Here is a 17,182-nt window from a genome sequence, read left to right on the forward strand (position 1 = left end):
AAAAAAAATTAGCCGGGCGTGGTGGCGGGCACCTGTAGTCCCAGCTACTCGGGAGGCTGAGGCAGGACAATGGTGTGAACCCAGGAGGTGGAGCTTGCAGTGAGCCAAGATTGCGCCACTGTACTCCAGCCTGGGTGACAGAGCGAGACTCTGTCTCAAAAAAAGAAAAAAAAAATCAGAATTTCTCCCAAGAGAAGAGGCAGATAACCTTGGCCTAGTGTCTAAGACACAGGTCTTTCTTCTGTGCTACAACAATACTACAGAATACAAACGCATACATATACATTTGCTACCATAGATTCTGTAACAGCCCCATGCTCTCCAGGCAGAAGGTGGAGGCAGGTGGCCGCTGATTCTGAGGATCCCTGTGTGAACGGTGCCGTTAGCCCCAAGGGGAGCTGGCGCCTGCTCAGGCTATGCCAACTGGGATTTCTAAGCTCCTTTTCCCCTCACCACCATGCTGAAACCTTTTTTGCCTCGCATATATCGACTATACTTAAGTGGTACAGAAAGAACCATATTTGAAAAGTTACAGTAAATCACTGAAGGAGAAAGAAAAATACACCTCAAGGAGCCAAATGAGGTTTAGGGACATAAAGCAATTGGCAAAAACCAAACCAAATGTTGGCAGAAACTTTCCTGGAGGTGGTGAGGGGTTGAGGTGAGTTGTGATGTGCTTTATTTTGGAGCCAGATAAATATTCTGGAAATAATTTCAGAAGGTCCTATGAAACACGCATTTAAAAAAAAGACACACTTTGGTATTGAAACCAAGCGCTCACTAGCCGGGGTCGCCGAGATTAAGGCTTTAGGTGAGAACGCAGTGATGGCGACGTGGAGATGGCGCCAAACCGGGCTTGAGGCTCTGCTTGGATGGCTCCTGCAGGCTCACACAGCTCAAGGGCCACTGGGCAGGGCAGCCTGTGAGTGCAGCAGCTTCCCTAGGGGAGGTGGGCCACCTTGTACCACTGGGCAGCCTTGGCGTCTGCACCAGCTCCAAGAGATACTGCTGCTATGACACCACGCAGGTCTCCACGGGTGCTGCTGAGGTGATCACGAACTCCACTCTTCTGCTTCTGGTGGTAGTCAGGGCTGGGGAAGGTCCGTCATGATGCAGCCTGGCTAGCCCTTAGGAAAAAGAATGCCCACTGCTCCTACCAGTCCCACGGTGGAAGACTTGAACACAACTAAGCAGAAGAGCCCTGTCCTCCAGCCACGCCTGCCATGTGCCCTGACTCCTGCAGGTGCCCAGTCCAGGGAACAACCAACAGGTCACATAAGCAACAAGAACTTCCAAGAGGAAATGGATACAAAACCAAAGAAAGTGGTAGCCCCACTGCTGATAATCTAGATACAAAATAATGAAAAGTTAATACAAAACTCTTTAAACATGCAACTCTTTTTAAAAACAACGATCCATACTCTGAATACGTATCAGGGCAGCTTAAAGACTACACTGCCACATACCCGCAGTCTGTTCCCTGGAATTGGCGTGAAAGTGGAGGGTGGCACATGATGTGAGAGACGTGGCTTCCGCCAGAGAAGTCCCGGACAGCTGCGAGTGCTGGCTAAGAAGGTCTCTGGGGACCAATCTTTCCGGGGTCACGGCCAGCACGCTGATGTCATGGCTGATAACATGACCCTCAATCACCCCTCCAAAGGAACCCATATGTTAAAAAGGGGGGGAGGGGAAATAATGGAGAAAGAGATGGAAATCACTTTTACGATTTTTGTGACTTGGTGGAAATACATCCTTTGAGGAGGGGGAAAATTGGGTGGAGCTGGGAACAGAAGTTTTATTTACAAGATCTCCTGAATTATTAACAGACCTTAAAAATTCCAAATGTAAAACTTCTGTTATCAAATCACTGAAAATAGCATATATATCTGGTTCTACCAAAAAAGAAAAAATCTGCAATATTGACCAGTTTCCAAATGATTAAGAAAAGAGTGTCAAGAAACCAGGAAAATACATAGGAAAAGGTGGCCCTTTTTATCCTCCTCCACCACACCACTTTGGAAAACATTTTAGGGTTCTTCATCGCATTTTTCTAATACATTTTACCAATTGTCCAGAAAATCAAATCCCGTCTTCAAGACGACATTACTTGAGCTGACCTGTAGAAGGGACAAAAACATGGAAGACAGACATGAGCCTTTTTTTTCAGTTATGCATAATCTAAAAACAGCATCTCATTTAAAACGACCCAGATAAAAGAGCCTACTTCTGTCTCAGAGGTTCCCTGACCTCCATTTATCTCAGTGCTTGAAATCAGAAGATTAAATAAAGTTCAATGCAATCTACGCTCTGCCGGCATCCAACACTAACCCCTCTTCAACCCCAGGCGTGTCTGGGAGCAGCTTACAGACCTTACAGAGAAAAGAACAATGTCTCTGTATTTTTCTATAAATCTTTTATGTTTCTGAATGACAGCCATGCTTAAATTTATTCATCCTAAATAAGAGAACAATAAAGATATTCCTTCAAATATAAAACAAACATCACATGCAAACACAACAAAAAAGAACTTGCAAAGTTGAGAAAGTAAACAAAGCATGGAAAGAATGTGAAGCTTATTTCTTTCAGATCTTGTGAAAGGTTATGAGGTGATTTTCCCAAACTCCAGGCTCAGCCTCCGGGGCTCAAGCGATCCTCTCACCTCGGCCTCCCACATAGCTGGGACTACAGGCATGCACCAGGTGTGCACCACAAGGCCTGGTTTAATTTCATTCTTCTTTCAGGGGAAAGGGTTTGACTGACAGGTCCCCTCTTGTGAGCACAGGCTGTCTCAAGCTGCTGCTGTTTTCATAAACCTTCTGACTGGCTTCCACTCAGCAGCCCGTTTCCAATGTCCCTTTCCTCCAGCCTAACACCGGCAGACATTTACCTGGTGCTCTGAGGTCCTCTTGAGCAAAGAAACCTTGACTCTCCGCCCTCCAAGCAGCTGGCAAGCAGAAAATGCACACATGGCGGCAAGAGCAGGCAATGGCCTAAGGGGCTTGCCCTTGACACCTGTCTCAGGCCCAGTTTGGCTGCATGTGAGACTGGTGCAGAGTGAGGCAAAACACGCAGAATGGAAGAGGTGCAATCCAGTTTTCCTTATTCTGGTTTCCTTCCAGTTTCTTAAATGCAGTGGCATTTCACTGTGCTTTACTCTCAGAAATCTGTTCTCTCAAAGGAATTTCATGTGCTGTCTCCTACTCTCCACTGCCCACACAGAAACACATTCCTGCTTCTCTTTAGAGTAGGGACTATCACCTATTTTATGGAAATACGTCCTTCAGAGGAAGCCCCCAGTGCAGAGTCTCAGAGAAGAGTGCTGGTTAGGGAGCCAGCGAACACAGCCTGTCTGGAAGGAGGAGCTGATGGGCAGGAGGATGTAGACAGAAAACAGAACGGAGAGATGGGCAGGTACCGGAGGAGGCAGGAAACGAGAGGGCTGAAAGCACTGGCTTAAGAAGGTGCAGAAACATGAAGAGGAGGACAGGTTGGAGCGCTGATGGGGAGCCGAGGTGGGGAGAAGGTACTAGCACTGCTGGATCCTCCCTCCTCAGGACAGCACGTGCAGCCATCTGCCGAGGGAGGCACGGAAGCACTGGAAACCCGCCCTGGGTGACATTCAACGTTATCAGTGATGATCTCAACTCAACAACAAAATAACCAAAAATTTAAAAATGGGCAAGGGACCATTGGACATTTCTCCAAAGAAGATACACAGATGGCCAATCAGCACATGAAATGAGGCTCAACACCACTCATGATCAGGGACAGGCAAGTCTAAACCACAGCAAGACACCACCTCAAACCCCTTCGCATGGCGCTAGCAAAGACACAGAAAATAACAAGTTTGCAAGGGAGTGGAGAAACTCGAACCCATGTTGATGGGAACGCAAAATGATGCAGCTGCTGTGGCGCACAGGATGCAGGTTCTTCAAAAAAGTAGAAATAGAACCACCATGTGATCCAGCAATTCCACATCCGGGTATGCACCCAGGAGAAGGGAAAGCGGGGGCTGGAAGACGTATTTGTACATACACGTTCACAGCAGCACTATTCCTAACAGACCACAATAGCCAACCTAAGTGTCTGTCGATGGATGGGTAGATACACAAAATGTGGTCTAAGCACACAATGGAATATTAGCCTTAGAAGGAAACTCTACACATGCTACAAAATGAATGAACCTGGAAGACACCACACTAAGTAAAATAAGTCAGTCACGAAAGGGTAAATACTATATGGTGTTACTTATATGAGGTACCTAGAGGAGTCAAATTCACAGAAACAAAGTGGAATGGCGCTTGCCAGGAGCTTGCGGGGAGGAGGAACGGCATGTTGGTGCTGAACGGGTCCAGAGCTTTAGTTGTGCAGGCTGAAAGGAGTTCTAGAGATGGATGGTAGTGATGGTTACACAGCATTGAGAACGTACTCAAATGCCACCAAATTTATACTGTAAAATGGTTAAAATGGTAAATTTTTGAATATTTTACCATAATTAAAAAACTTAAAATTCAGTATGTGGAACCAGCCCAAATGCCCACCAATCAATGAGTGGATAAAGACACTGTGGTATATACATATGATGGAATACTACTCAGCCATAAAAAGGAATGAATTAATGGCATTTGCAGCAACCTGGATGGGATTGGAGACTATTATTCTAATCATAAGTGAAGTAACTTAGGAATGGAAAACCAAACATCATATGCTCTCACTCATAAGTGGGAGCTAAGCTGTGAGGATGCGAAGGCATAGGAATGACACAATGGACTTTGGGGACTCAGGGAGAAAAGGTGGGAGAAGGGTGTGGGATAAAAGACTACAAACTGGGTTCAGTGTACACTGCTTGGGTGATGGGTGCACCAAAATCTCACAAATCACTATTAAAAAACTTATGTAACCAAATACCACTTGTTCCCCAAAAACCTATGGAAATAAGAAATTTTTAAAAAAAAAAAAAAAAGAACAGTGACCACAAGAACCAAGGAGTCTCAAGGGCCACAGGAGGCCGGGTGCGGCTAACATGGAAGAAACTGCATCCTGGGCTCACTCCTCAGCAAGGCAGCCAGGAGTCCAGCAAGGCCCACAGAGGGGCAAGACCCAGTGTGGCCTCCCAAGTGTGCCTGCCCGCCTTGCCAGCAGGCAGCTCCCCTGGCCCAAATCCAGACCAATCCTAAAGAACAGACCATTGCTTCTATGGATAGCTCCCCAAAAGAAGGCCTAACACAGCCTTGAGCTGTGACAGCCCTGGGTGTAGCGCCTTCCGGGGGCCTCTTCTGATAGCAGCCCCCACACCCGGGAAAGCGCAGTGGGCCACAGAATCCACTAACTGGCACACAAATCAGGGTGCCCAGATCGACTCGCAAAACTTGTCTTGTTGCATATGTGTTGGTGGTTCAGTACACTGAGCCTAGGCATCCTCTGAGGAAGAGGCAGGGGAAGGAGGAAGGAGGGGGGAGAGGAAAAAGAGCATGGGCACCTGTGGCCTGCCTGCTTTGTGGGGGACCCTCTCAGTCCCCATGGAAGAAGGTACAACCCTGCCTGAGAACACGTTGGTGCAGGCCACCCACCTGTGCAAACTTGGGTTCCAAGAACAGGGTGTCTTCCCCGTCGTCCTGCCTGATGTCAGGAGACGGCAGCTTCCCCTCGAGCTGGGAGGGGGCGGCCTCCTGCAGCGTGCTGCTGAAGGCCTGGACGGGCTGGGCTCTCTCGCGTTCGGTGCTCACGTTGGGAAGAGGACGCTGCTCCTGACGGAGGGTGCTGGGCCTTTCCATCTTGGCCTCCCTGTCCTTCGGGGCAGGTTCCTGCCGGTAGCAGGGAGGCAAGACCTTCTCCCCCTTCTCCATGGACTTGATCTGGCTAGGGGTCAGCGACTGGAACTCGGCCTCAGGCCCCTCCCCTCGGGACCTCTCGGCATTGATCTTCCAGAAGGATGCTTCCTCCTCCTTCCTGGTGGGGCCCAGGGCGTCCAGGCTGGAGGACCTGCTGCCTTGGGAGGACTTGAGGGCCTGGGAGCCCTGGGAAGCTTTGGACAGGGGTCTGGGCTCGCTGGCGGTGGTGCCGTTGCTCGGCTCCTGGATGGATAGGGCGGAGATGCTGAACTCCATCTGACTCTAGGGTGGGACGTGAGAAAGGAGAGAAAAAAGAAAGTGATACTGAGAATCGACCATTACAGGTGTGCCAGCTCATGTACCCCCTCCTCAGCATGCGGACGCATGCCAGCCACACACGAGTTTTTGCCCATGTGCTGGAACTGTCTGTCCTGAGTGGTGGGTATGGTCAGGACTTCCATTGCACACCTGAAATGCATCAGAAGCTTAAATGCCAAGGCCGGATGTGAGAGTGTGGTGGTCCCCTCCCAAATCTCATATTGAACTGTAATCCCCAGTGCTGGAGGTGGGGCCTGGTGGGAGGTGCCTGGATCATGGGGTGGATGCTGTCTTCATGAGAGTGAGTTCCCATGAGATCTGGTCATTTAAAAGGGTGTGGCACCTCCCCCTGCCTCTCTCCCTCTTGCTTCTGCTCTGCCATTTGAGATACCTGCTCTCCTCTGCCTTCCACCATGAGCCACAGCCCCCTGAGGCCTCCTCAGAAGCCAAGCAGATGCCGAGGCCATGTTTCCTGTGCAGCCCACAGAACTGTGAGCCAATTAAACCTCTTCTCTTTATCAACTACCCAGTCTCAGGCATTTCTTCAAAGCAACACAAGAACACACTAATACACCCCCTCATGCACTATGCTACATGCAGCTCAAGGCATCTGAGTATTACCGATGAGTAAGGGCTCTCTGCTTGGTAAACAGGGCACCCACCTGTCTCCTCCAGCGTGGTTCTAGCACCTTCCTGGCAGGTGATGACCCTCACTGGGAGGATAATGAGGAAAGGTGCACACTGCAACAAAAGGCCACTCCGCAGCCAGGGTCAGAACCCAGCCTCAGATCACAAACACCCAGAGGGCAGGGCCCAGCACCCATCACAGCCCATGCCCCACATCTGAGCACCCACAAAATGCTTTCCTTGATCTGGATGCTGCTAACCACAGTGATCTCTAAAAATGATACTGCTGAGCTGTTTTGACCACCAAAATCATTACATGGCAACCTAAACCATCTCTTTGGAGTAGAATGTTGTCTTCCAAGCTCTGCAGAACAAGCCATTTGTAATCTCAATTATTTCTAAAATCAATTCTGAAGACTTCTCTCTTCCCTCACCATTTCTGCTCCCTCATACTTCCCTGCCTCTTTCTAAAATAAATTAATATGCCAGATGTGGTGGTTCACGCCTGTAATCCTAGCACTTTGGGAGGTTAAGGATAGAAAATCGCTTGCGTCCAGTTCAAGACCAGCCTGGGCAACAAGTGAGACCCCTTCTCTACTAAAAATTTTTTTAAAACATTGCCAGGCATGGTGACACATGCCTGTGGTCCCCAGCTACTCAGTCGGCTGAGGTGGGAGGATTGCTTGAGCCTGGGAGACCAAGGCTGCAGTGAGCCACAATTGCACCACTGCATTCCAGCCTGGGCAACAGAGCAAGACCTTGTCTCAAAAAATATATTAAAAATAGGCCGGGCACGGTATGGCTCACGCCTGTAATCCCAGCACTTCGGGAGGCCGAGGCGGGCGGATCATCTGAGGTCAGGAGTTCGAGACCAGCCTGACCAACATGGAGAATCCCCGTCTCTACTAAAAATACAAAATTAGCCAGGCGTGGTGGCGCATGCCTGTAATCCCAGCTACTCAGGAAGGCTGAGGCAGGAGAATCGCTTGAACCCAGGAGGCAGAGGTTGTGGTGAGCCAAGATCGTATCATTGCACTCCAGCCTGGGCAACAAGAGTGAAACTCCATCTCAAATAAAAAAAAAAAAAAAAAAGAAAAAAGAAAATATATACTAAAAATAAATAAAACTAATAAAACTACATGACAAAAAGTTTGGGAAATAGAAAAAAGAAGAAGAATCAGTCACAATCCTTCCCTCCTCCCATAATCACTACTGCTTTTTGTTATTTCTATGTAACCATTTTCATATATGTGTTTTATGAGGCTGTAGTTCTGTTGGGCATGTGATTTGGGGTATTGCTTTTCCACTTAATCATAAGCATCATCCATGTTGTTTATAGTCATTATAACCATTATTTTTAATGGTTGTAAAAATATTCAGTAGCTGTCACACCACCTACTTAACCATTTTCTTATTATCAGACAATTTGCTATTTCTAGGCCTTAGTGTTATAATTAAGGTTGCCATAAACATCTTCATGCACACAATCTCTTCCTCATTTTGGGTTAATTTTTTAGACAGATTTCTAGAAGTGAAATATCAAAATACAAACAATTTAAACCTTTCCTTTTTATGGTTTTGGATGCATACTATCAAATCTGCTTTCTAGCGGCTGCCCCAATTTCTAATGCCACCAGATGTACATCACAGTAGCATTTTCAGTCACTGAGTATAATAATTTGAAACTGCCTGTGCTAACTTAAGATACACAACATGGTTCTTCGTGCCTTTCATGCACAGTCTTTCACATAATCAATGGTCTGTTCAGTTCTTTAGGTCTCCGCAGACAGCAGCACTCTCCCAGGATTCTCGCCAATGGGCAGGGGCATATTTGTCAGGGCAAGGATGGAAATACTACTTTTCCTGTGTGAACTGCAGGCCCTGAACATAGAGAGCTGCACACGCTCTCTGAGCCTGAGACCTCTAAAAGCCCAGCTTCTGACGGCCAGACATCTTCCCTCCAGGCTTGGGAGATGAGATCATGAGGCCATGAAGAATTCAACTTGAAAACGCAAGCCTAGGCTGCCCTGAAGCTCAGTGTTACAGGAAATAAAACCCAAGGGCCGGGCGCGGTGGCTCATGCCTGTAATCTCAGCACTTTGGGAGGCCGAGGCAGGCAGATCACGAGGTCAGAAGTTTGAGACCAGTCTGACCAACATGGTGAACCCTGTCTCTACTAAAAATACAAAAATTAGGCGGGCGTGGTGATGCACGCCTGTAATCCCAGCCACTCAGGAGGCTGAGGCAGGAGAATTGCTTGAACTCAGGAGGCAGAGGTTGCAGTGAGCGAAGACTGTGCCACTGCACTCCAGCCTGGGCGACAGCCATCAAAGCTTTGGTTCTTCCAGGAGCTCTGGTTAAAGACAGTGTAGATTACTCAGTGTGCCTGATGTATCAGGAATGTTGTTTCTAATTATTATTATTTTCATTCTACAAATGAGAAAATGGAGAATTGGAGTGATGAATCAAATTGTCCTAGGTCACCAGCCCACTAGGAGATCGGCAGCTGGAATTTCAACCTGGATCGAGAGATTCCAAGCCTGAATCCACGGCTGGGCATCCTGCATTACAAAATAACACCAGGTACAACACCCATGGAAGCCACCAGGAGCAGTGGACACAGCAGGATTTCTTTATGTATGTGTGTGATCTAATTTGATTTTAAAGGACTGTTTCTGAGTGATGCATTCTGAATACTCTGCATATTTCCAAATTCCACAACGGAATACAGAAAAACTGTGGGATAGAGATGACAGTTTCTTGAAATAGGCGAATCACTAAAAATGGCTCGGAAGTGGGCCCCAGCTCAGGGGACAGAGTTGACTTTGATCTGGAAATTGTAGTGTAAGGACGGCACTTAAAACTGAGCACTTCATCAAACCCCAGGCTTTTTTAGGATCAGCAATTTCTCCCATGGGTGTCTTTGCTCAGAAGCCTCTAGAAAGTGAGACAGAACTTCCTGTGTACGTGGAGGGTAGCAGTGGGCAGAGCCAGGGATGCTGGAGGGAGACGCCCATCACAGTGGATCCTGGGCTGCTGCAGGGGTGCTGCGGGAAGGGAACCAGGCAGCACTTAGCTGGGTGTGACCTCCGCAAACAGAATGACAGAGGTTGCTCCCATCCCTGCTTGGGTAACAGGAGACCTGGAAACCTGGCAACAGCTCTGCAGAGGAGGGTGTCATCTGGCTGGAGGAGACGGCTTTGCTGGCAGAAGCAGCTACCTAGTTTAGGCGGTCTGGAGGTGACTATGGGGAAGACAAGAACTTAAAGAAGAAAAAAGTTCCAATGCATTTGCTTCTAAGTCTTCTTCCCTATGTACGTGTATGCTGTTCATAATTTTGCAAATAACGTATAACCACAATCTCCTTTAACAAAACAGCCCTGATGATCTCATGAAGGCAGGGAGTAGAAGAAATAGATACTGCAGGCTAGGAAGGGTGTGTGAGTAGGAAGGGGATGAAGAGAGGCTGGTTAATGAGATAGAAGGAGTAAGCATTTGCTCTAGTGTTCAATAGCAGAGAGGGGTGACTATAGTGAAGTGTGCTGTGTATTTTGAAATAGCTATAAGAGAGGATGTAAAATGCTCCCAACACATAGAAATGATAAATACTCGAAGTGATGGATGCCCCAAATACCCCAAAGTGAACATACAGTCTATGATTTCACAAAATATCACATGTACCCCATCAATATTTCAAACAACTATATATCAAAAAAAAAAAAACCTGCCCTCATACATCACCCTGCTGGGTGCTAGGCCTCTTCCCCACTGCTTTCCCCAAAGGAAACGGGTTTGTCATCTAGAATTTCTAGACACAAACCTCTTGGGGTAGGGGAAGAATCTTTTTTCCTGTCTAGATCTGACTCTGCTCAGCTCTAAAAACTCCAGGAACTATAATAAAAACAGACTCTAGCAGGGCCAGGTGGGGGCCCAGGGGAGATCAAGTCCATCTCTCAGGAACTGCAGCCCATCCCGCCCACGGACCTCATTTACCCAGGCGGGACCTGTACTGGTGTCTGTGCACGCAGCACCAGGACAGAGCGAAAAGTGGCTTCAAGCTCATTTTCAAAGACACACCGACATGCAGGCCACAGGAAGGCAGAGCCCCTTTTGCCATTTCAAAGTACGTTTTACTGCTTTTTGCTTCGGTGACTCCACACTGTTGGCCATTCCCCGTCTTCCAGTCCAGGGCACGTCCTAGACTTTCCTAGAACAAAAATCCGTTTTCTACAGGTGTGGAAAGAGCTGGGCTCTTGAGAAAGGAGGTCATGTCAGCCCTCTCCCACGGCACTGAGCAACAGGGAGCCAGGGCTGGTGGGAGGATGAGGCTCATGAAGGGGAGGAACCCATGGGCCACGGAACGCCAACTCATGGTCACTGGACACAGACAGAAAGCCGGGCTTTGAGGATTCAACTTAGTGGGACAGGCGAGATAGGGGAGTCCACAAGGAAACCATCCCTCCTAACAGCAACACTGACAGCCCAGCCTCAATGTCCCAAGTGCCCACGGAGGCTCTGCTGGGCGGATTCCCTCCAGCCAGGCCAGGGCTGGGCGTCAGTCGTCCCATGCGGGGAGCTGGGTCTCAGTTGGCCATGTCTGTTCTAAAAACAGAAGGACCACAACTGAGCCCAGTGTCTATTTTTAACATCCCACTCACTGAAGAGGAATGTGTAATATTTCAGTAAAAGACGAGGGCAGGCTGCCAAAACTAACTGTTTGGCTTGGCAGCCTTGGACAGATCTAAATTGTTGAGACAAAGGCTACAGAAGCCTTGTCAGAAAAGATCACCATTTAATGGAGCAAATCCTAATACATTCACCAACCACTTAACACCTATTCTTGCCACCTCCCCTCCAAAGAGGGAAGAGGAGGAAGATGAGCGGGAGGACACTCAAAACTTTCAGAATCACAAAGTCAGTAGAAGTGGCAGCTGGCAGGGACAAACCCAGGGGCCCAAAGAGACGGGGCAATGAATGTAAGCAAACAAACACCCGCCCCGTCAGCCCCTAAGGCAACAAACACCAGCCAGGGAGAACTCAGCGGAGGCCCAACAGGGCCTGGGTGCAGAGGTGCACCAGGCCCCAGGGATGTCAAGGTTAAGGGACAAATAACTGTGTCTGCCATTCTGGGCTCATCATCTCACAGGGACGAAGATGCACCAACAAGGAATTCATCAGCACGATCCCTGTTTTTCCTCTATCACAGTGCTTCCTAACGGTAACAAGGAAGAAGGCAACTCTGGAAGCTGCACAGGGGTTAAGAGCCCAGCCCTGGGCTTACGACTGCCTGGTTCACATCCTCACTTTATGCCTTGCTTTCCTCATCTGTAAAGTGGATTGTTGTGAGGATTACATGCTGCAATGCAGGGAGGGTGCTCAGCACACACACCCGGCACGTGGTGAGATTCCTGATTGGGACAAGTGTGAAAAGAGGCTTTGTGCTGAGTCTGGAGGGCAGGTGGGGCCTTCTCAGGTGGATGGGGGTCGGGGGACTAAGCAAAACACTGAGGTTCAAGGGAACACGGTCCCTGAGGTGGGCGAGAACAGAGCCTGTGGGATGGCAGTGCAGGGTGAGGGCAGGGCTGAGCGAGTGACACATCAGCCCACACACATGGAGAGCAGGGAAAGGTCGAGAGCAGAGGCCCACAGGGGTCCACTGTTGTCTCAGGAAGGGGTGAGGCACAGCCCAGAGGAAGGGCAGGAGGAAGGGAGGGGACTGCTGGGCAGAGATGGGGGTCTCGGTGAGGAGCGCAGAGACCAAACTATGGGTGGGTGGGTGCCACCCCAGGGTGCCCTGACTCTCAGAAACCTTGTGACTGGTAGTGAGGAGGAACCACCGAGCAGAGCCAGTGAATCCTCTATGTCCAGGAACATCCTGCTGAAACAGCCCTTCTGTCCCACCATGGGCAGCAAAGCCCTGCAAGCCACAGATAGACCTGAGCTCCTACTGCTCTGTCCACTCGACCTGCCAGGCACCTGACCCCCTGCATCCCGGTGTCCTGACCCACAGCGTGAACAGGGACACCAGCCTCCCAAGAGTGAAAGAATTCAAAGTGCACACACACCCCTATCATGGGCACAGCACGGAAGAAGGGCCTGTGCTCATAAATGTTTACATGTCTTCCCGAGGAGGGCTCTCGAAGGCTTCCCTACTCTGGGAATGATCTATACTGGCCCCCTGAGATCTTTTGATATCCATCAAATCAAGAAACCGATCCCCAGCTCAACTTACTTACTGTCCTAACAGGCAGCTGGACATCAGGTGAAGGAATGGGGTAGCCAGAAAGGAGAAGCAGACAGATAGCTTGGAGGAGGGGCAAGGCTGGGGACAGGGTCAAAACGCCCAGCCAACCAAGAGCCCAGCCAGCCAAGAGCCCAGCCAACCAAGGCTGGGGATGGGGTCCCAAGAGCCCAGCCAACTTTGAGACAGGGCCTGACCTGCCCCAAAGGCATTTTCTCCTCTGAATTCTCCAGCGCAGGCCGCCTGGGGAACGTAAAGAATCCTCTCTCCACTCCCTGCCTCCTCATCTCGTCTGAAGCCTTCTAAGTGCTGAGTTTTTTCCTCTCAAAACAGCAGTAGCATGAGATAGGAATGCACCATTAGGTCCCCACTGGCCCCCTCTCCACCTGCACGCCTGTCAAGCTGATAGATGAGTGGAAAAGATGACAATCATGACCAACCCCACCACTTCTGGGACCGGCAGGCCTCCCTTCCACGATGGAAGAAGTCTGGGCAACAGAAGCACCACAGCCAGCATCAGCCTCAGAGGAGGCAACTGAGGCATGGGGGACAGGCTGGAAAATGAGGCAGGCACACACAACTGCTACAGTGAGGCCACAGTGAGCTCTCCTGATCAAAGCTGCGTTGCATGGGGGCAGCGACCACCAGTCCCAAGCACAACTGCAGCTCATTCTGTGGAGGTGGAACGGTCATGGGCTGGCCAAGAGAAAGGAACCCATATGGAGGTGCAAAAGTTGGGTGAGAAACCAAAAATCCCTGTGATTCTTAATTCTGCCCATGGCCGTGACCTTGGATCAGGCTTACCCTTGTGTAGGTAGGTTTGTCAGAGGATGGAAGAGTCAGAGCTGGGCACTCTGCTGGCATCCATTAAATGCCTATTGAACTGAATAGCTGAAGGAGGGCATGAGGTTACATCTACCCAACATGTGTACAAATATGGGTTAAATGAATGGGGAAAATGACTGGAGTGACTTGGTGGCTATAGCTTTTGTCCTAAGTGAGATTTGCCACCAAACATAGCTGTCCACTCACTGAGCTGTTTTTCGAGCACAGAGTGGCACATGCTCAACTCTGGGCCTGCGGCATAATGTCTGACATAAACAGGGTACACAATAAATGTCTACTGGAAAAAAAAAAATCGATGAATGATTTCAGAGACAGAAAATAGATGGTGGCTGCCGCGGGCTAGTGGGAGTCGGGGGAAGTCATTCTCTAGTGGGAACAGAGTTTCAGTTTTGTGAGATGAGTTCTGGAGGTGTGGATTAAGTTGACTTAATCATTCCACGATGTGTACACATATCAAAACATCTTGTTATACATCATAGATATATATAATTTTTCATTTGTCAATTAAAAATAATAATTTTAGAAAAGAGTTCTCAAGATGGATGATGATGTTTGCACAGAAATGTGAACGTACTTAATGCCACCAGACTATACACTTAAACATGATTAAGATGGGAAATTTTATGTTGTGTGTATTTTGCCACAATTAAAAATAAAACTTAAAAAAATCGATGAGTGATTAATTAAAAATGGAAAGAAATAACCAAGGTTAAGCATGGAATGAATGACATAGCTACTAGGGCATGGAATCTTAGATTTAAAATGGGTGCAAACTCACCGCAGCTCTTCTATCAAGAGGTGCAATCTCTTCCCTCACACATTGAATCTGGCCTGGCTTGTGCCTTGATTTGACCAGCAGAACAGAGCAGAAGTGATACTATGCAATTGCCCAGCCTAAGCTTCAAAAAGAGTCCTCGTACACTTCTGTTCCTGCACACGAATCTCTCCACCTCTGTGTGAAGAAGTCCAGGCTGGCTGCTGGAGACATGTGGCCCAGCTAACACCCAGCACCAACCAGACACACGAGCAAGGTTCTCAGAGCATCGAGTTCCCATCAGGAGATCAGATGACACATGAGTGATCCCAGGCAAGGCCGACAGAAGAACAGTCCAGCTGAGCCCTGCTCCAACCACTGACCCATACAATCATGAACACATAAAATGCTGCTTCAAGCCATTAAGTTTGTTATGCATCTATAGAGAACTGATAGAGTTAGGAAGGCATCAATTGAGAGGTAACAAGAAATGGGGTCCAAGTCTCCCTCCATTCCTGCAATTGGAGATTGAGGGGTCCTACCTTCACTAAAGCCACCTCCTGTTTGTGGCTCTCCAATGAGGATCTTATAAGCCTTGAAGTCTTAAGAAGAGTTTGGCAAATCTCTTCAAGCAGGGTGGCAGGGCACTCCAGGGTTAAGACTAAACAGGAATGAGTGATGGGCTTTCTAAAACTCGGCACTGCTTAGTGAAGAAGGAGGAAGGGACAGCTCCCTTGCTCTCCGAGATACCCTCTATTTTGCCCCTAGACATTTCTAACAGCAAACTACAGTAAGTCTGACCTCAAGAGATCAAACAGGAAGGTGAGGACACAGAGTGAGCCCAACAGTTTGTGAAACAAACTGGAACTCTCAACTAACAGGAACATGAAATGAAACTGCAAACTCTGAGCAATGAAGACTACACTTTACTAAAAGGATGCAAGTTATGATGGGTGACACATGTTAACCGGATTTTAGCAAGCTTCCTCAATTTACACTGGTTCCTAAGGGACCAGATATGCTGACATCTGTGGACAATGAGTCTCTCAGCACAAGTGTGATCCAAGTGGACTGTACTTGCTCTTTCTGTTCTCGAGAACTTCTCCGGGCACCTGTTTCCCACTCTGGCCCCAGCAGCTGTGTCTGTATCAGTGGCCACTTCAGGAGCTGCACTACCTTGTCCCAGAATGTCTTTTATGCCAAGTTAATAAAAGATGAAATGTCCTGTCCCACAAATAGCTGATTCGGGAACATTTAACAAGGTAAATTCTTAAGAGAATAGATATTCTTATGGGGAACATGATGAGCTTAGGTCTTAGGACACTTTAACTATTTTTTACTTTCCTCTGCCTTTATCACTGTGATCATCAACTACAGACCCAGTCCAGGAAAATCTGCACTGCTTTCTGGGCCACCACACCCAAGGCTGCTCATTTCCAACACACAGAGAATCTATCTGGCTATTACCACTAGATATCATCTATAGGATTAGTGTTTCTCAAAATTACCCATTTTGCGAGCCCATAGAAAAGGAATATTGAGGGCCCCAGCTAAGAATCCATGTAATGATGCACTTTTTACCCACCTATGACTTCCTTTGCAATGTCAGTAGACACAGGATCCAGTGTTGGATTTAGGAGCTATTCCAATTGCAGGTGGCTCCTTAACATCTTGTGCTCTCTCCCAAGACAATGTTGGTCACCCCTGTAACCAGTACCCAGATCCCTAGAGAGACTAAATTAATGCCATGTCTTTCCCAGAATCACCTCTTAACTCTAACAATCATCTCAACTGTCCCACGCTCCCATGCCCTGAGGCCAGCTCGCTTCACTCAGGGCAATTGGCAATAGGTTACTAAATACTGTCTGTGTACCAAGAACAGTGCCAGCGGTCCTTGTCCATCTGAACCCTTGGGCAATATCTCATTTTAAGACACAGTCGCTTACATTAGGGCCTCTCAGGGTCCTTCACTCGGGCCCACCCTGCTCATAGGCCTCCTGCTGGGATGAGGGCTCTGATCAGCAACGATATGGACAAGTGAAAAACCACAAAACCAGTGCCTTGAAGTTTCCGTATTTAAAAACCCTGATCTGCCCAGGAGTCCAAGCCCTATTCCAGGCTCACCGCTGTCTCTGTCTGTAACACACTCTCATGATGTAAAGAACCCTCCAACACACACCACCAAATTGTTCTAGAATTCAGAAAATCTTGGTCTTTTATTTCTGTTCCTTGGGTTAAAGACACCTGCCTTTTAGCCATTTTGCTTATGAATGTACTTCTACTGGGGCAACTTAGGAGAGGGGAAAATGAATTAACATCAGTGAAGCTTGATGCTCTTAAGCAGCTCTGGCAATGATGATGATAATGATGAAGAAGAATGGCTGGGAGACAGAATAGTGATCCAAGTTGGGATGAATTAGCTAAATGCATGTCTATGTCTGTCAACCGCTTGTCGCCTCCCATTTGCTCACAACTTTGTCTTATGGGCATCTCTCACCAAGGTGCTAAGTGCTGGGGACTAGAGGCATGAGCAGAGAAAGGGCCCCCAAGAGGGCTGGCCCCCTT

The 17,182-nt window shown here is 48.3% G+C and overlaps 1 protein-coding gene across 1 annotated transcript in view; it reads right to left on the reverse strand.

Annotated features, from left to right (window-relative positions):
• Positions 1-1,775: 1,775 nt before the first annotated feature.
• C25H1orf198 (chromosome 25 C1orf198 homolog) overlaps positions 1,776-17,182 on the reverse strand; it is a 28,511-nt gene continuing 13,104 nt past the window's right edge. The window contains exons 3-4 of the mRNA XM_073011846.1: positions 5,571-6,113; positions 1,776-2,117 (exon numbers count right to left, since the gene is read on the reverse strand). Of these exons, the coding sequence (XP_072867947.1) occupies positions 2,061-2,117; positions 5,571-6,113 (600 nt within the window). The 3' untranslated portion in view covers positions 1,776-2,060. The remainder of the gene's footprint in view (positions 2,118-5,570; positions 6,114-17,182) is intronic.

Source organism: Chlorocebus sabaeus, chromosome 25 (genome assembly GCF_047675955.1).
Source record: "Chlorocebus sabaeus isolate Y175 chromosome 25, mChlSab1.0.hap1, whole genome shotgun sequence".
Taxonomy (NCBI): domain Eukaryota; kingdom Metazoa; phylum Chordata; class Mammalia; order Primates; family Cercopithecidae; genus Chlorocebus; species Chlorocebus sabaeus.